The 20,928-nt window shown below is 38.7% G+C and overlaps 1 protein-coding gene across 1 annotated transcript in view; it reads right to left on the reverse strand.

Moving 5' to 3' along the window:
- Window positions 1-16,669, reverse strand: part of LOC150085347 (cation-dependent mannose-6-phosphate receptor-like) — a 62,885-nt gene extending 46,216 nt beyond the window's left edge. The window contains exon 1 of the mRNA XM_090373168.1: window positions 16,407-16,669. Coding sequence (XP_090229294.1) covers window positions 16,407-16,618 — 212 coding nt within the window. The 5' untranslated portion in view covers window positions 16,619-16,669. The remainder of the gene's footprint in view (window positions 1-16,406) is intronic.
- Window positions 16,670-20,928: the final 4,259 nt, after the last annotated feature.

Here is a 20,928-nt window from a genome sequence, read left to right on the forward strand (position 1 = left end):
TGTACAGAAACATTACAAAATGTACATAAACAACACCTGTAATGGATTCTACATATTTCTTCTTTTTTTTTTTTTTTCTTATCCAATTGGAACTGACTTAGATCTCCATGGGATGTACAGACCTGGTTAATCAATTCCCAGATAATGTAGTTCATATACTGGCTGGTCTTGGACAAGAAGTGGCAGATGAAGAGGTCTCACAGCTGGTAAGAAGTTGATGTATTGCCAAATTCAGTCTCAGGTTAAAGAAGGTAACATGTTATTAAAGTGTGAGAGGTTAGAAGAAACTTTTAATACTTCATCAACTAATAATGATGGGGATTTCCATTTAATGGGAACAGGCCTAGTATGACTATCTCCTTGGCATAGCTTCTGTAAGATAAAGCCATGGTATTTTATTAAAAAATGTATAAAGACAGCACCAAAGAGCAGGGCTGATTAAGAAACCATTTCGGGGAATACTGGTTGTCAAGTTTTTATTTAACAAGTGAGCCTTAAAATCTAAAATGAAGGTATGCAGTTTTATAGAATAACTTTAATGAAGGATAACACTGTGTCTGATTTTTATTTTTTAACTGTTATCAACATTAAAGAAAATATATAAGCTATTAATAAACAGACTAAAGCTAATACCATACTGTTTATGACTCTTCTCATTTAATTTTTAAGGAAAATGAAGCAAATGAACCAGATATCTCTCTCTCCAAATTTATGAAATCAGAGGAGGAGGAGGAAATAGAAAGTTAGCTGGATGATAAAATTAGTACAAGTAATACTTCCAATGCTACTGTGGCTACTGCTGAAAAATGTGAAAAGTTAGACATTACTGGCAACTTTCTGAAAGAAGTTCTGAATAACGAAACCAATGAAAAAAAACTCAGGAATCCATAGACCTCCTGCAAATTTTGTATTACAGTACCTTCAAGTAGAAATCCCTTATTTCAGTTGAAGTGGCTGAAAAAAAAATAACTGCTCATTTTATTCAAAGCAAGCAAGCAAGCAGAGAAGAAGAAAGCATCCAAGAAGCAAGCAAAAGAGGTGGGGAGGAAAAATCCTTTGGCTACAGTAACTATTAGCATTAACATTAGTAGAGGCATATGATGCAAGAAAGCAAGCTTATGCAGCATCAGCCAAAAAAACAAAAAAAAAAAAAAAAAAAAAGCGCTCCCATTTCACCCCTAGGTTCGTTCAAAATACCTGTCCAGCCGAGCCTTAAATTTATTTAGGCTATCAACTTCCACAACATGGGATGGAAGTCTGTTTCACCAACCAACCACCTGCTGGCTAAAGGCAAATTTCTGCACATCTATCCTACATCTGTCTTTCCTCAATTTGAATTTATGCCCTCTCACAAGATCATTCTGAGCAAGAGGAAGAATCCCATCAGCTTTGAGCATGCTCAAACCACTCAAACCATTCAAGGCTTTATACACCTCTAACAGATCACCTTGCCGGTGCCTAGTTTCCAGACACTGTAATTTACAAAACTTAAGCCTTTCTTCGTAAGAACAACCCTTTGTTCCATTCACTAATCTTGTTGCCCTTCTCTGTACTCGTTCCAGCAGCTCTACATCCTCCTTGAAATGAGGCCTCCAGACCTGTATACAGTACTCAAGGTGTGGCCTGACCATTGCCTTATACAAAGGGAATAATCACCTCCTTATCCCTGTTAGAAAAATTACTCTGGGGTTACTGTTTCCCATATGTAATACTTTACATTTGTCAATGTTAACTTCATTTGCCACCTCTCAGCCCATCTGCTCAACCTTTCCAGATCCTGTTGCAGCAGCATACTGTCAGTAATGTCCTTAACAACCCTGCCAACCTTTGTATGATTTTGCAAACTTGGACATTAAGCTTGATATACCATCATCAATATCATTTATAAATACAGAAAACAACAATGGACCCAACACTGAACTCTGAGGGACTCCACTAATAACATTAGTCCATGAAGAGCAGTGTCCATTGATTACCACTCTGTCTTCTCCCCCTCAACCATCCCTATAACCAACACCAAGCGAAAAAGTCAAGAGATTGGTATTAGTAATGACAAATGATACAACAAAAATATTAAATTGCATCATCATCAAAAAAAAAAATCCCATATCTGTTTTCATTATTTCTCCTGCTATAGTTTTGTCTAGCTCTTCCTTGAATTTATTCAAATTACTCATTTCCACAACACCAGATGAAAGTTTGCTCCAACAATCAACTATCCACTGGCTGAAAACAAATTTCTATAAAACTATCCTGCAACCATCCTTCAACTTGAATTTCTGCCCTGTTGTGTGTAATCTGAACAAGAGGAAGGATGACATAAATGATGAGTGAGCTTACTCAATTCATTCAAAGCTTTAAACAAGTCAATCATAACACTTAGCTGGTGCCTGGTCTCCAGAAGACACAATTTGCAACAGAGAAGCCTTTCTTGGTTCTTCTTACTAATTTTATTTATTTATTTCGTATGATGTGATCAATACACGAAGGAACCAGTTTTTTCTTGCTTCCTTCGTGTATCGTGGCTGGGATATCCAACCAACCGGTTGGTTCGGAACCATCGTGATATCCAGCCTGAGGCAGGAATCGAACCCGCGACCTTTGGGTTGCCAGGCAGGCACTTTACCTACCCGGCTAGCCCGGTCAGCCTTCTTACTAATGCTGTTGCTCTTCTCTGCACTTGCACAGACCAACATCCTTCCTACCTAAAATGAGGCTTCCACACCTGTATGTAGTAATAAAGATGCAGCCTAACCACTGCTTATACAATGGGATAATCAGCTCCTTGTACTTGGTGGTAAAATTCCTGTATAATCACTGACAAAATCCCACAAGTTGTCCTAGAGGCCTGTCTGCACTGATCAGAAAACTTGATGTCTGACTGCATGATTACTCCCATAATAACATACCAACTGTGAGGTACTGCGAATCTGGTACCACAGTCGGTATGTTATTCTACAATTTCTGCTACCCATGTGCAGTACCATGAATTTATCAAACGTTAAAAACTTCAACTGCCACTTCTCAGCCCATCTGCCTAATTTTCCCAAATCCTGTTGCAAAGCATACCCTGATTACTGTCATTAACTACTTTGCTGACCTTTATATCATCTGCAAACTTGGATATTAAACTTGATATGCCTTCATCAAAAAATACAGAAAGCAAAAATGGGCTCAACCCTGAGAACTCCACTAATAACAGTAGTCCAAGAAGAGTTTGTTATTTGGTTTTTAGGAGCATTAGCAACTAAGGCCATATTGCTCCGGAATATGCGGTGGTCATTCCCTGACCTTTCCGCATCCTCCGTATTTGGTGGTGATGGGCTCGAACCCCGGTCTAATCAAGAAGCATGTGCTACGCACTGCTGCTCCTTCCCACCTGGCTACGGAGGCACCAGTCCAAGAAGAGCAGTGCCCATTGATAACCACTGTGCTCTCCCATTCAACCATCCCTTTATCCACAGCAGTAACTTTCCACTAATGCCACACTGCTCCAATTTGTACAGCATTCTTTTATGTGAACCATCGTTAATAGCTTTTCTGAAATCTAAGTAGTGACGTCAAAATTATTTTTTTCTTCCAGTTCTTTTGTTACTGTATCACAGTATCCAATCAGGTTAATCAGACAAGACTGTCCCTTAACAAATCTATGCTGTGATGCAGTTGAGACTACATTCCTGTCTCAGTGGCCTCACATTACTTCTTTGATTCTATTATTCTTCCTAGAACAGGAAGAATATTGGAATCAAGCTAACAGGTCTGTAATTAATAATGTTTCCTTTTGATACACCTTTGTGAATTGGAGATACAACTGCACATCTCCAGTCCATGGGGACCTCCCTCGAATCCAATGATGCTCTAATAATTATGGTTAAAGGTTGTCTTACTTCTTTTTGCTGTATTCACAAGATAATAGGTGATATTGCAGGTCAACTCATGTTTTCAGGAGCTCACATTTTTCTATTTGAACATAAATTTCATGAGGCGTGATAGAGTGAGCAGAGGAGCACATTTCTGGGGTTTGTTACCACAAAACAATAAAACAATTTGCAGTTCCCAGTTTATTGTGCTTTTCTGTCAGTGTAATCTAATTATAAATAGGTAACAAACTCTATTTTATTGCATTTGCGATAATACCGATAGCTGGAATTATGTGGATTTTTACGTTATTATGGTGAAATGTGTTTCCCCTTCCATGAAATCTTCAATCACATAAAAAGCATAAATAAATTTCAGAATCTTCTCCTCATTCCTATTTTGTAAGCTTCATAAACATCTTACTCGTTATCTCACTTGTGCAATTTGTGCGTTCCATGTTTGTTGTTATTGATTGCTTATCTTTTTTTACTGTTTTAAATTTTACAACAAAAAAAAAAAAAAAAAAATGTCAGTGAACAGAAATAAATTAGTATAGATACATTACAGTATTAAGTAAGCTATGTACTTAAGTGTACATAGTCTCCGACCAATACAAGGTATCTTGTCACGGTGCTATATTTACTGTAATATTTATTTATTTATTAAAAATTTATGTTTAAACCTGTGTTTGCATTTTATCGACTTTCTAACTTTTTTTTGTTTTACTTTCCAGATTGAAATTTTTTTCTTTGAGTGCTCTGTCCCTATTCCTATTTTTCCTACAAGCCCTGTTGTTTTTAATGCGTGAAATACTATAACACAGATTTTTAGGAACACATGTACTGCATTATACCACAACTTACATTAGTTCATCTGACATCCATTTTGTTCTATAAGCTTTGAACAGTACCTCTTAGTTGGCATAAAAACTGAGTAGCTTCCATGATTACTTCCCTGAATGCTTCTCATTTAGAATTTGCTGTTAGTAATATCATCAGTCAGTCCCATGAAATAGAATTTAAAAACTAGCTGAGACCAATAAAGTCACCTTTACAAAATCAAATGCCCTTTGCTCTTGTTGTTACATCTTTAAGTAAATCCCACATCAATACAGTGTGATCACTGCTATCTAGTGGTTCTTTTATTTGCAGATTCTTAATGCATGAAGAGTCACTGCTGATAATCAGATCAAGAGTATGCTTTCCCTCACTGTCTCTCTAACATGCTGATGTAGAAAACATTTATCCAAAAAATCTATAGAAGTCTTACTATTTTGCATGTGACCAGCCCACATGTTCTAGTCAATATCTGTGAAGTTAATATCCCCCATTATAAGACATTCTGATTTACTGGCCTACTCATTTATTTGTATAGTTCTTTGTTATAATCATCACAGTCATTAGGCCTATAACACACTCTTAATCTCATTTTTGATTTTCAAGAGACTGTTTATATCACACTGAACTGTGTCAAGTGAATGCACTGCCTTAGATTTTTTACTTCTTAACTAAGAAATTAATTTAAGTTAATAAGCATTTTATGTGCTGCTTATCTATAATTTTATGTACTTCTTAATTTAGATATATCATATCATGGCTAAAAGAAAGAATACCATACAAAAACTGGTATGGCAGCTTTAAATTTTCTTTACGTAACTGAAAGAGAAAAGACATTTCGCATCTCAGTTATATTCATAAAGAAAATATAATGCACAACACAACAGAAAACAGGCGCCTCCATAGCCAGGTGGGCAGGAGCAGCAGTGCATAGCACACGCTTCTTGATTAGACCGGGGTTCGAGCCCGTGAGCCACCAAATACAGAGGATGCGGAAAGGTCAGGGAATGACCACCGCATATACCCAGAGCAATATGGCCTTAGTTGCTAATGCTCCTAAAAACCAAATAACAACAACAACAGAAAACAAATATTTCCCCAGTTATAGGAACTAATTTTGTATGGCAGTTAGGAAATACCATGAAGGGGAAGAGATGATGAACTACCTTTTTAACTTTATGAACTAGGCTACAACATGGAAACTTAGCAGTTTAATGTCAATAGGGAAAATATTCTTCTATAATGCCATCTTTTTAAGGTCAGCTAACTGCTGGCCTCCTGCTGTTCTTCAAGCCTAATAACTGTGATGAGTATAAAAACAGCTGTACAGACAAACAGAGTGGGCTAGTAAATCAGTATGTCTTAAAATGGGGTACTTTAACCTTCAAGATATCAACTGGGTCTTGTAGATTTGTCACTCACACAATAGCAAGGTTTTTGTGGATTTACTGGATGACTGTTTCCTACACCAGCATGTTAGAGACACAACCAGAGAAAGCATACAATACTCTTGATCTGATTATCAGCATTTACCCTTCATGCATTAAGAATCTGCAGGTAAAAGGATGACTAGGTGGGAGTAATCACAATGTATTGATGTGGGATATACTCAAAGATGTAAATACTGTCAAAGGCAATGGAAAGCATTCAGGGAAATCAAAGAAGCTACTAGGCATTTTATGCCATCTAAGAAATACAGTTCAAATCACACACCCAAGTGAATGTCAGATAAACTGATGAGACTTGTAGCAGAAAAAGAAAAATGCATGGGATGCATATAAGTTATCAGATGATACAGATGTCTATAGTACATATAAACTAGTCTGCAATCAAATCACAAAGGAGGTTAGGCAAGCTAAGGTAGATGAAGCTATATGGAGATATGGCTATGAAAAGTCTTTTGGTAAAAAATGCAAAGACTTCTTTATGTAAACAGTAGAAGGAAGGTGTTAAATCATATTGGTCTACTGGATATGAACTAATTAAATGTAGATGATCCTACTCGGGTTGCAGACAAACTAAATGAATATTTTGCATATACATTTATACGTGAAGAATTTTTTAGGGATGGTGATACCAGAAATCAGTGAAATTCTGTTAGGGACTGAATGATTTTGTGATAACAGAGTAAATTGTGTATGAGAAATTGGTGAAGCTAAACATAAAAAAGGTACCTGGCTGGATGGGATGTTTTCAGTTATATTAAAGAGCCAGCAAAACAGATAAGCAAATCTTTAGCCAAGATTATAAAAGAATTCTTGCATTCAGGGGAGATCCCTACAGACTAGAGATGTGCAAATGTATCGCAATTCACAAAGATCATCCTTTGCGAATTGTGAATTTCAGAGGAAGACAAGTAATTACAGACCTGGTAACTTGGCTTCTGTTCCAGGGAAAATAAGGAGTCACAATTATCTAGACTGGAAAGCAGTTATGCTTCAGGCACAGCATGGATGTGTTAAGAAGCAGTCTTGTCTGACAATCTGATAAGATACTAAAAAGTAAAAAAAGTAAAGTGCAGCCATTATCAACCCACTGCAGGATGGAAGCCTCCTCAACAATTCATGCTGAGGGAAATGGACCATAATCTGCCACGCTGGTCCAGTGCGGGTTGGCAGATCGACCGTATTCAGCAGTCAGGGGCTTGAACCCCCGGTCTACTCAAAGAGCGTGTGCAACTGCACTCCCGCTCCTGCCCACTCGGCTACGGAAGCGATAAGATACTATGACATATTAACAAAAAAACTGAATGCAAAAAATAATTTTGAAAGACTGCTGTGCACATTTCCCCTTATGCAGGAGGGCATTAATGGAAAGTTACTGCTATGGATAAAGGGGTGGTTGAGTGGGAGAAGATAAGAAGTGGTCATCAATGAACACTACTTCTTGTAGTTGTGTTATTAGTGGAGTTCTCGGGGTTCTGTGCTGGGACCATTCTTGTTTTCTATATCTATTAATAATACTAATGAAGGCATATTGTTAAGGGAAAGTCTTGTCTGACAAATTTGATTGGATACTATGATGTGGTTACAAAGGAACTGATGCAACAAATAACTCTGATATCATATAATTGGATTTCAGGACAGCTTTTGACGCTGTTGTGCATCAAAGACTACTGTACAAATTGGAGCAGAATGGTATTAAGGGTAAGTTGCTACAATGGATAAAAGGATGGTTGAGTGGGAGAAGACAGAGTGGTAATTAATGGATGCTGCTCTTCATGGACTAATGTTATTAGTGGAGTCACCCAGGGTTCAGTGTTGGGCCCACTGTTGTTTTGTATATTTATCAATGATATTGATGAAGGTATATCAGGCTTAGTGTCGAAGTTTGCAGATGATACAAAGGTTGGCAGGGTTTTAATGACAGTAATGGCGGTGTGCTACTGCAACAGGATCTAGAAAATTTAGGCAGATGGGCTGAGAAGTGGCAACTGAAGTTTAACCTTGACAAATGCAAAGTACTGCATATGGGTAGAAGTAACCCCAGAGAAACGTACTAACTGCGTGATACTAGACTTAAGGTGTTAGAATTAAAAAATTCATGGAAGTAATTGTGCAGTCAGATATGAAGTTTTCTGAGCAATGCAGACAGGCTGCCAGGGCACGTCATGGGGTTTTGTCAATGATATATAGGAATTTTGCTAGCAGGGAAAAGGAGATGATTGTCCGTCTATATAAGGCAATGTCAGGCCACACCTTGAGTACTGCATACAGGTCTGGAGACCTCATTTTAGGAAGGATGTAGATTTGCTTGAGCGTGTACAGAGAAGGGCAACAATATCGGTGAGGGAAATGAAGGGTTCTCTTAACAAGAGGCTTAAGTTCTGCAAATTGCAACAGCTGGAGACTAAGCACCTGTGAGGTGATCTGATTGAGATGTATAAAGCCTTGAATAGGTTGAGCATGCTGAATTCGGATGGGATTCTTCTGTTTGCTCGTATTACAAACCTAAAGGGGCCATAAATTCAAATTGAGGAAAGACAGTTGTAGAATAACATTAGCAGAGGCATACGATGCAAGAAAGCAAGCTTATGAAGCATCAGCCAAAAAAAAACCGCTCCCATTTCACCCCAACATTCATTCCAAATACCTGTCCAGCTCAGCCTTAAATTTATTTAGGCTATCAACTTCCACAACAAAAGATGGAAGTCTGTTCCACCAATCAACTACTACCCGCTGGCTAAAGGCAAACTTCTGCAGATCTATCCTACAACTCTCTTTCCTCAATTTGAATTTATGCCCTCTCAGGTGATTATTTTGAGCAAGAGAAAGAATCCCATCAGCATTTAGCTTGCTGAAACCATTCAACGCTTTATATACCTCAATCAGATCAACTCGCAGGTGCCTAGTCTCCAGACACTGTAATCTGCAAAACTGTCTTTCTTTGTAAGAGCAACCCTTCGTTCCATTCACTAATCTTGTTGCCCTCCTCTGTACTTGGACATCCTTCTTAAAATGAGGCCTCCAGACCTGTATACAGTACTCAAGGTGTAGCCTGACCATTGCCTTATACAAGGGGATAATCACCTCTTTATCCGGCGCCTTCGTCGCCAGGAGCAGCAGTGCGTAGCACACGCTTCTTGATTAGACCGGGGTTCAAGCCCGTGACCACCAAATACAGAGGATGCGGAAAGGTCAGAGAATGACCACCGCATATCCCCAGAGCAATATGGCCTTAGTTGCTAATGCTCCTAAAAACCAAATAACAACAACCTCCTTATCCCTGCTAGAAAAATTCCTGTATATCACTGAGAAGACACCATGAGCTACCCTTGCAGACCATCTGCACTGCTCAGAAAAAATCTCATATCTGCCTGCACAATTACCCCCAGGTCCTTTTCATTCTCTACCACTGTCAGTGTAGTACCACACAGTTGATATGTTACTCTGAGGTTACTGCTTCCCATATGTAGTACTTTACATTTGTCAATGTTAAACTTCATTTGCCACCTCTCAGCCCATCTGCTCAACTTTTCTAGATCCTGTTGCAGCAGCGTACTGTCATTAGTGTCCTTAACAACCATGCCAACCTTTGTATCGTCTGCAAACTTGGACATTAAGCCTGTTATTCCATCATCAATATCGTTTATAAATACAGAAAACAACAATGGACACAACACTGAACCCTGAGGGACTCCACTAATAACATTAGTCCATTGATTAATGGACTAATGTTATTAGTGGACTCCGACTCTGTCTTCTCCCACTCATTCAGCACAAGCTGGATAACATAAGAATAGTGTGGTAAAAGCTCTAGTAGATAGAGCAATGTCACACTGTAGTACTCCTGAGGATAAAGAATGTGAACTCAAACAGGTCACAGCAGACCTTAGAAAATGCGGATACCCCCAGAGGATCGTGGACAGATATAGCAAAGGAATAGTGTCCAACTGTAGGGAACCGTTTATTCCTGTGGCTACTGCATACATTCCTTACTATCCGGGCTTTACTGAGCGGTTAACCAGAATTTTACGGGGTTTCAAAACGCTCTGTGTGCAGCTTCCCGGGCGGGGGTTGCACACAGTTGTGTCCCAGGTAAAAGATCCAATCGCGAAGGGCCTTAGTAGTGGAGTTGTTTATAAGATAAAATGCCCGGATTGTGGGGAATGTTATGTGGGCGAAACAAAACGGCGGTTAAAGGATCGTTTGGGGGAGCATTTAAATGCTATAAAAACTGTTGATTATAATAAGTCTGCTGTGGCCAAGCAGTATTGGGAGAGGCAGCATCAAATCTCCCCAGAGGATGCAGTTATTGTAGATCGAGCGCATGGATTCTGGGACAGTAAATGGCTCGAGAGTCTGCAAATCTGTTTATCCGACAACAATACCATGAATAGGGACAGGGGTATGCGTTTGCATATCCTATTTGAAACTATTGTCCTAAGCATGGTTGAACAGTTTTGCTTTTCGCGCTCCCGAGCTATTTCCGCTTCCAGTTCTGACCATGCGCCGATGGAACCACGTGGAGAAATACCGTGAGCCTGTTATATATAAGGAAGTGTTGCCAGAAGATTCATTACTGTTCAGGAAGGAAGCTGATGCTTCCGAAAGCTACAGGTTTTATCGCTTTTAATCCAGTTTATTTTAGTTAATTTTATTACAGTTTTATTTTATTTTATACATTAAATTATATTATAAATATGTTATTTTAATTTGTAAATTCTAGTCACAGTAAAGAGCTATTTCAATTAATGGTTGGTGTATGAGCTTATTTATCATCAAGACATGAATTTACCCAACCTCAGAGGCCTTTTCCAGGATAACAGGAAATGTGATTTGTCGGACCAGACGACCTTCCAATCACTCAAGGTCCAGTTTCGATGCTTGCGTGCCCATTGTAGGCACTATCACCGATGGGCCGTGGTTAGCATGGACACCCAGAGCAGCCTGCGGCTAGGCAGCCCCATTTTCAGCAGGGTTCAGTGTACTGTGTGTTGTGTGACACATTACTCCCATCACAAGCATTCCAATTATTGGGGAGTTGTGCCACAGTCGCCCTTGACATGTACTATATGGGAGAGCCTTTGCTCACCTCGAGCATTGATGAGCTGTGGTCGTCCAACACCTTGCCGGTGGTCCGTGGGTTCCCCCTCCTCGGACCACTTTTGGTAGGTACTAACCACGGCTGACTGTAAGCATGCCACCATCCGTGCCATTTCCGATATGCTCTGACCCAGTCATCTGGCCATTACAATTTAGCCTTAGTCAAACTCACTTAAATCTGCTGCCTTTCCCATCTGAAGAACAAGAGTAACACTGATTAAAGGAGCTCAGTATCAGGTGTTTTTTATACTATGTCCCGACCCGTGCACGCACTGTAGTACACTTTCAGTTGCTTCGATTTGCATAACGACTCACTGGTCATAATGTTTTGGCTCATCGATGTATAAGCTAGTCTGTAAAAACATCAAAGGAATTCTTTAATTATATAAACTCTAGAAGGAAGGGGATGAATCAGGTTGGTCCACTTGATATTGATGGTTCGACTGTTGATGATCCTGCTCGGATAGCTGACAAACAATGAGTATTTTGTATCTATATTCACACATGAGGAATTCTGTAAGGAAGTAGAGGACAGAAACTTATTAAACTCTGACAGGGAGTTTAATGATTTTTTAATAACTGAGAACAAAGTGGAGGAGAAATTATTGAAGCTAAACATAAGAAAGGCACCTGGGGTGGATGGAATCTATCCAGTTATATTAAAGTAGGTGGCAAATGAAGTAAGCAAACCCTTAGAAATAATTATGAGAGCATCCTTGGACTCAAGGGAGTCCCCACAGACAAGAGATGTGCAAATTTATCCGGAATTCACAAAGGGGATCAAAGAATGACAAGAGTAATTACAGACACCCATGTTTAGTCTCTAGAGCAAAGTTTCCAGCATCGCCCCCATACTTCTCTTTCAACCCATGCATGGTACTAAGTACTATAGGTTTTGATACCTTTTGTGTTTGGGGTTTCCATAAAAAAAAAAAAAAAGACCTGTTAATTCAGATACAGCATGGGTTAGTTATGGGAAAGTCTTGGCTGACAAATTTGATTGGATACTATGATGTGGTTACAAATGAACTGGATGCAAAAAATAATTCTGAAATCATATAATCAATTTCAGGAAGGTTTTGATACTGTTGCATAGGGAAGACTACCGTACAATCTGAAGCAGTACGGTATTAAGGGCAAATTGCTACAATGGATAAAAGAGTGGATGAGTGGGGGAAGACAGAGTGGTAATCAATGGACGCTGCTCTTTGTGGACTAATGTTATTAGTGGAGTCCCCCAGGGTTCAGTGTTGGTTCCACTGTTGTGTATATTTATCAATGACATTGATGAAGGTATATCAGGCTTAATGTCCCAGTTTGCAGATGTTACAAAGGTTGGCAGAGTTGTTAATGACAGTAATGGCATTGTGCTACTGCAAAAGGATCTAGAAAACTGGGGCAGTTGGGCTGAGAAGTGGTAACCGAAGTTTAATTTACAAATGCAAAGTACTGCATATGGGTAGAAGTAACCCCAGAGAAATGTATCAACTGAGTGGTCTACATTTATGGTGGTAGAGAATGAAAAAGACCTGGGAGTAATTGTTTAGTCAGATATGACGTTTTCTGAGCAGTGCAGACAGGCTGCCAGAGCAGGTCATGGGGTATTGTCAATGATATATAGGAATTTTGCTAGTAGGGAAAAGAAAGTGATAATCCCTTTGTATAAGGCAGTGGTCAGGCCACGTCTTGAGTACTGCATACAGGTCTGGAGGCCTCACTTTAGGATGTAAAGTGATTTGAGCAGGTACAGAGAAGGACAACAAGACTGGTGAGGGGTACGAAGGGGTCCTCTTACCAAGAAAGGCTTAAGTTCTGCAAATTGCAACATCTGGAGACAAGGCACCTGCGAGGCGATCTGGTTGAGGTGTATAAGGCCTTGAATGGGTTGAGCCAGTGGGTTCCAGCAGGCAGTTGATTGGTGGAACAGACTTCCATCTTTTGTTGTGGAAGTTGATAGCCTAAATAAATTTAAGGCTGAGCTGGACAGGCATTTGGAACGAATCGAGGGGTGAAATGGGAGGGTTTTTTTTTTTTTTTTTGGCTGATGCTTCATAAGCTTGCTTTCTTGCATTGTATTCCTCTACTAATGCTAAAGGGATTGTTCCTCTTGCTAAGATTATGAACCTGAGGGTGCTTGTTTGTTATTTGGTTTTTAGGAGCATTTGCAACTAAGACCATATTGCTCCGGGGATATGCGGTGGTCATTCCTTCACCTTTCCGCATCCTCCGTATTTGGTGGACTTGCTCGAACCCCGATCTAATCAAGAAGCGTGTGCTATGCACTGCTGCTCCTGGCCACCTGGCTACAGAGGCGCCGTCAACTTGAGAGTGCATAAATTCAAATTAAAGAAAGACAGTTATAGAATAGATATACAGAAATTTGCCTTTAGCCAGTTGACTGTTGGACAAACTTCCAGCTGTCATTGTGGAAGTGAAGTTTATATAAATTCAAGGAGTAGCTGGACAAACTTTTAGAGGGAATGGATGTGTGAAATGGTTTTTTTTTTTTTTTTTTTAGCTGATGCTACATAAGCGTGCTTTCTTACATCATATTTTATGTGCCTCTATTACTACTACTACTATTATCCCATTGTATAAGGAAGTGGTTAGGCCACATCTTAAGTACTGTATACAGGATTGGAGGTATCACTTTAGGAAAGATGCTCATCAGGTCTAATAGGTGCATGGAAGAGCAACAACACTGATGAGGGGAGCAAAAGGGTGTCTTACCAGGAAAGACTTCAGTTTTGCAAATTGCAGCATCTGGAAACAAGGCACCTGCAAGGGGATCTGTTTGAGGTGTTTAACACCTTGAATAAGCTGATACTGATGGAATCCTTCCTCTTGCTCAAAGTACACACCTGAGGAGGCATAAATTCAAATTGAGGAAGGATGATTGCCGGTTGGCTGTGTGGTAATTTGCCTTCAGCCAGAAGGTGGCTGCCTGGAGGATCAAGCTCATGTGGTGTTGTACAGGTGGGTGGGGTGAATAAATTCAAAGAAAAACAGACTAGATAATCTGTTAGATAGGGTGGACAGACGAAATGGGAAGTTTTAGCTTTTTTTTGGCTGATTATGTAGCACAAGCTCTTGCATCATTTATCACTACTACCTCTACACATGCTAATTATATGATTATTATCATAAACTGCATCCCTGATTGACACCTTTCAAATGATATATAATTTACTTTGTAGATGCAAAACTTGAGGTCAATATTGTGAGCAAACATATATTCAAGAATGGTTTTGGTAATGTACAATAGACTTAAATATATAACATGTTTAAAAATCTTTATTTAAAATGCACCATAAATTACCACAGGATGAACAGAATGGTTTTAAAGTGTTAAAAGCATTTGAAAATATTGAATTGAAGCATACTCAGCTTACTGACTTACAGGTTAAAGAAGGAGAAAGTACTGAAGTCTATGACCTAAGTCAGCAACTGCATACTTGAATTCAGTGGCAATGTTCTGGACTACTTGAATGCAGCTGTAAAGTGGAAAACCTGGCAAGTCTCAGATAAGAATGATGATATGCCCAAATAAATGGCCCTTTAGTGCTGACAAGTAAAAGCTCTCAGAAATTTCCAATTTGAGAGTGAAAAGTGGTCATAAAGCACTAGATTCAAATCTAATCAACAAACTAAGGAACTCATTTAAGTCTTTTCAAGCAAAAGACTAAGTGGAGCATAAGACAGTTTAATTTGCGGGTGGTTGGTTGGTGGAACAGACTTCCATCCCTTGTAGTGGAGGTTGATAGCCTAAATAAGTTTAAGGCTCAGCTGGACAGGTATTTTGAACGAACAGAGGGGTGAAGTGGAAGTGGGTTTTTTTTTTTTTTTTTTTTTTGGCTGATGCTGCATAAGCTTGCTTTCTTGCATCAAATGCCTCTACTAATGCTAATCTAGAAACAGTGGTCTGGAGAAAAAAGTTATTCACCATTTTTATTTTTGTAGACCTTTTTAATTATAATAAATACACATAGGTTGGAGGAAGAGTTGTCTAAATTTTTATTTCTGTAATTTTCATTACCTTCCTCTACAAATGAAAATCATAACTACTTTGTAAATAACTGGTTATTTTAAACAGGGCTAGTTTTTTTTTGTTTAGGACAAAAAATTATCCTGTGATACCATTAAGTTTGGTATTTAATTTATTTATACAATTTATTATGATTTTAATACAAAGTTCAGTGACCCAGAAAAATCAAGAACACTGAGTGATAACACACCAGTTTGGAGGGACTACTGTGCAAGAACCATATGAGGTTCACAGCAACATAGCTATATTTACCTAGCTTTACACCAAAATGAAAAAAACTTTACAGAAGTTTCTCATTTTCACGTGAAGAGAATAATTGGAAACTCCAAAGAGAAATAAGCCAAGGTGTGAATTATGATTCGGGAATAAAGATTGGCAGACAGTGAAAGCTGCAGTAAAGTGACATACAAATACCATATGATGTGCTGCACGGGTCAGGATGTTTCAAAGTTCGACTGGAGCTCATAATGAAAGTCTTAATAATGCTGTGTTGTTTATGTCATCAATTGTTGACCAAATCTTACAACTGAAAGCTCCAGTAATGTCACATATTGTGTTTATATTTCAGATCAGTCTGAAAGTAGATTTTTATTCTGATCGGTACGTTGCCATAACGATATAGTCTCATAGTAATGTTGTCCAATTGCAAAGGCATTAATTTTTCCATGGCAATATAACGAAAAGAAAATAACTTATGGTTCAGTAATAATAAAATCAATTTTAAAAATATTCTTTGAAAAAAGTTATCAAGCCGAGCGTTTTAATGGAAACAATCCGAAATATTTTTACCGTATGATGTCTTATTTTCAGCACTATTTCGAGATGAACTGTAGTTTTAAAGTACCACCGTTTATAAATAAAAATTAAGTAACCCGAAAAATATTATATGGGGCAAATTTTGATATATTAAATTCCTTAAATGGCTGATAAATGCTTCTTTTAACTTTTTCTCTAATCATACTAATAGGAATGCTGGCCATGTATGAGTAATAATCAACAATATAAATATGATCGGTAATTTCTTGCTCTTCTTCATAAAGCTACTTGGCATAGAATAGATATGTGAAGACTGAATTACTACCGAAGAGTAAAATATAACCAAAAAAGTGAAAATATTCTTACACCATTCCTTTTAAAGGTTTCAATCGCAGCAACAACTGTTTTTCCCGTTCTGATAGCTCAGTAGAGTTTCTGTAATTCGCTAAACTGCATTCGTCAGTAGGTGCGTTTTCACAGCTTATAAAAGAGAGCCAACAAATAAAGAGTATTTTATATGCACAAAATTGTTTCCATAATTTCCTTGAAGGAACACTTAATACACACCACAATACCATTTCCTACACTTTTCACAAGCACTCTTAAAGCTCGTTTCTTGAGACAAGATGATGTTTATCCACTGAGTAGACACCACGTGACTAGTGATGAAAACCTGAAAATGTGAAAGCTGAAAAACGAAAATATAAGTAAATAATTCATAAAAGTATGGTTTAATCATTTATTTTGTGATCTGTCATCTTATTTTTATTATATGCCGTATGAATACATGAAGGTTGTGGGAGTCCTTTTATTTATTTAGTGTTTTGAGATCTTCAGTTAGGCTTATTTTTTTATACATTTTAAAATGGTTTACATATATTGAGATATATGTAAACCATATTACTCTTTTGAGATTCAAAGTTAAGTTAGCAACGTTGAGCCTGCTTCCACGCCCGCGCGGCTGGTACAAAACTGTCATATTAGGGTCATTCCAGAATTACTTCATCTATTCGGGTGTATTTTGTCTGTAAAATTCGTGCGTTCTCTGGCTGGTTTGCCTGTTTTTTTTTTTTTTTTTTTTTTTTTTTGGACGAAAAACCTTGTTTCGAGGAGTTCAATATAGATAGAATCCAATTTGGCTCACGCCGATTTGAACAAAAAAAAGTCTTGCTGTCTCGGCGTGAGTCCGACTAACAGCCACAGAGAGAGAAAACGCCTACAAAAGTTCCTCCCATCATTGCCGGACGAACCCAGGTCTTTGCCATCCGGTTGTTGTTGAGTTTTAGGAACATTGGCAACTAAGGCCCCGTTGCTCCTGTATATTATCCGTAAATTGCGTGCGTTCTGAGGTCGGATTTCTGTTTGCTGGACGAAAAACCTGAGTTTCCGGGAGAAAAACCATGCTACCCTATACCCTATAAACCCATAAAAGTTCCTCCCGTCATCGACGGGATTCGAACTCAGGTCTTTTCCACCCGGTGCGGGAGGACGGCGATCCTACCAATTGTGCTACCCACGAAGGCTTGCCACGCGGTGTGTGAAAGATGGTGATTATAACTACTGTGCTGCAAAACAGCAGGTAGTGCATATTTTTTATCTCTGGATAAATTAGCTTCTTTCTAACTTTTTATTGCTTATGCCTTGTGTTGGTTAAAGATAGTTCTTGCTCTCGAATACGGAATCCTGTCTTACATGTTACCAGCGATTGTCGACTGCCTGTAAAAAGACTGCTTATTGTCGAAGCTGTACGATAAATATGATGTCCATTATGCCCTGATTCTTGGTAACATGGGAACAGTTTTAGCCAATACAGTGTAACTGTATGTATCCATCTTGTGATGAGATCAGCTGCGAGGATTGGATCACATTCTTCTAGAACGTACCGTGGTATACAGTTGGCTGCCTCAGAGCAATTATTTGGATATACGAAAATCCGGTAAATTTTGACTCTTCTTCACGATGTTAGGGAAGATTAAATTAAGTGTAAGTAATAAGAGAACTTGTTGGTTCATTTTTGACTATTTTAAAATTTGTTAGGGAAAGAGTGGTCGTTAGCCGTTTCAAAAAGTTGTTCAATAGTGGTGGATGGTTAAAATCTCTAAGGAGTAGATTAACAGTAGATGCGTAAATGCGCTAGTTATTCAGCCAGGAACATCGTCGAAAATAGTGATCTGTGGTACTTGAAGGATATAAACTGCTGAACATGAACTAAGCTGGAATTCATTTTCATCGTCACGAGTACTTCGTAGAGAGTGGAGTGTTACTAGATCTGGCATAGACAAAATTAAATCTAGTATAAGAATGGCTACTCTGCCACATCTAGAATGAGATGTTTCATGTGTAGAATGGCAGATATCCAGCAATTGCAATATAGACTATTGACGCTTGTTCAGGTTCAAGTTATGTTTCAGACAGGCAAATTACATTCGCATAGTTCGACACGAGTTGTTCAAAAGTCTCAAGTTTATTTTGGAGGCATCGAACAATTTGATCGAAACTCTTAAGTAATGTGATAGAGAATTTTGATAAATGTTGACTATCTGCTGCTGATTTTGGCAGTTTTGGCCTAATGAGTAATTATACTCTGATGTCGGAATGACAGAGTTATAGAATTGTGAAGTGTTAAATCACGCTGGTTATCAGTTTTCAATGCGAAGATAACTGGAGTAAAGTAACAAAAGTAACTGGATCTGCATGATAATGCAGCTCCAGTCCCACAGTCGTCAGAGTTGTTTGCGACAATCGCCAGACATTCGAATTGATTCACAGTCTGCCAGTCAATCAGGCGGTATCATCAATTGGCTTTGACAAAGTCGGAATTGCAGTGAATGACTTTTTTCAACTTCACTTCATACAGCCTAATTAGGATGCCAGTTGGCCAGATTTTTGTGAATGAAACTGATCTAAAGTCTTTATTATCACATCGATTTGTCTGTTTTTCTCAACGAAAAACCCAAGTTCCTCTAGGAAAAATCTTGTTGTCCTTGTCTGAGACCGACTAATTCAGCCACTGAGAAAAACAATTTCATAAAAGTTCCTCGCGTCATTGACGGGATTCGAACTCGGGACTTTTCCACTGGCTGTAAGGAGCATGATATTTATAACAAGGGTGCTACCCGAGAGAATTCATTCCACTCTAAAGGAATGACTTGGAGTTTTCCTCTGTAAGCGTGTCAATACTTTTGAATGCAACTCCTGATCTGTTATTGCAGAGTGAAGATCCTCTGCTGTTATCAGTGGTCCAATCTGGGTAAGAAAGAGGTCTCTGTAAGAGGCGACCTGTTCATAGATTTGAGAATAGAGGTCGTACAGGTGCCTGTTCTTAAGTGAGATTTTATGTTGAAGTAGGCTAACTGATTTTTAGAAGGAAATATATGAAAACAACGGTTCGGATGTGCTCTTGTCCTAGGAAGAGATAGCGTGTGGCAGCAATTTCAGATCATGATTGCTTGGTCAGGGCAGTAGGTGATGGCTGTCTCGATTTTTCAATTGCTGATTTTTACACAGGATTTCGTTTAGAGAGGTAGAGATGTTGTTTGACATTGCAGTTCCAGGAGTAGGCATAATGATGTTACTAGGGTTGGTACTAGAAGCAGAGAGCTAATATCGTAGACCACTGTTTGTGGGTTTGACTGGAGCCACACTGATTGCTTCATTAAGAAGATAAGGTTCATCGGTAAAGTGATTAACTTCCGGAGTATTTGGTTGGTTCGCTGGTGTATTGTGATCAGAGGAAATTTTCTGGCTCAATAGATTGGATTTTAAATTGATGGTTAGTGCTGATGACTGATTCAGTTGAATTTGGAAGAATCATGATTTTAATTTTCATGCTGGTAAAAATATCGTTAATAGCAAGGGTAGGTTTATCTCTTAAGAACACAATTAATAAATTGCTATGTGCCTCCTCTGCAACAGAATTAACCAGTGTCACACTGGTAATTCTGACAAACTCCATAATGGCCGGTACTCTGATAGGCCGACGGCTGGCTCTAGTGGGAAACACAACAATGTTAGACCTCGAAAAATATCTTTATGTTCATAACGTCTGTATGGGTAGCACAGTTATTATAATCACTGTGATGACAGGATTCGAACCCGGGCCTTTTCCGCCCAGTGGAAAACTGGATGGAATAGGCCCAGGTCCAGCAAAATAGTCGAATCGGCGAGAGAACGCATGCAATTGGCGGACAAAATACACATGGCAGAGAAGATAGCTCTTGTGTGGCTCTAACACGACAGCTTCCTCTATGTTCATGACGTCTCTTTACAAAAGTATTATAAAAATTAACTATTCCGTGCGGATTATTCAGTTTGTGATGTTTCTTTTAATTTTTTCTTCTTGACAGATACATTGAAACGTTTGGAACAGCACGTTTGAAAGAAACGTTTGGTTTCTTTCAAAATAGAAGAAAATTACGGATGTGACTTTTTGGTTTTAGCTATAGTTTTAGTTTTAGTAACATTAGGTAACAAAAGAGTATGTAGTTTGTGTTTTGAATCGAATGTCACTATATTTTTTTTTTTTTTCTAATGACAATCAAATACCCAATGTTTCTGCGAATTTATATGTATTGCGTATGAATATTGCAGTTAATACAGTGTTACAGCATGGTACAGTCCTAGTTTATACACCACTTTCCTGATAACACGCCATGGATCCATTAATCACAAACTTATCTCTACGAATATCGTAGATGACCCTCGCTGTCGTTGCGCTGAAAGCGAAGAGTGGGATCACTATTCTACGTTTGCCTGCTCTACAAGGACCTGCGAACATTGCTCATAACAAAAATACCTGCCTTGCCTCGAGGAAATGAACACCTACTGATCAATGAGGAAGAGTAGTACCAGGCTTTCTCCGCCTTCGCCCATGATCTGTTCACCTGAA

The sequence above is a fragment of the Mastigoproctus giganteus genome, chromosome 5 (genome assembly GCF_048544385.1).
Source record: "Mastigoproctus giganteus isolate SK-2022 chromosome 5, ASM4854438v1, whole genome shotgun sequence".
NCBI lineage: Eukaryota > Metazoa > Arthropoda > Arachnida > Uropygi > Thelyphonidae > Mastigoproctus > Mastigoproctus giganteus.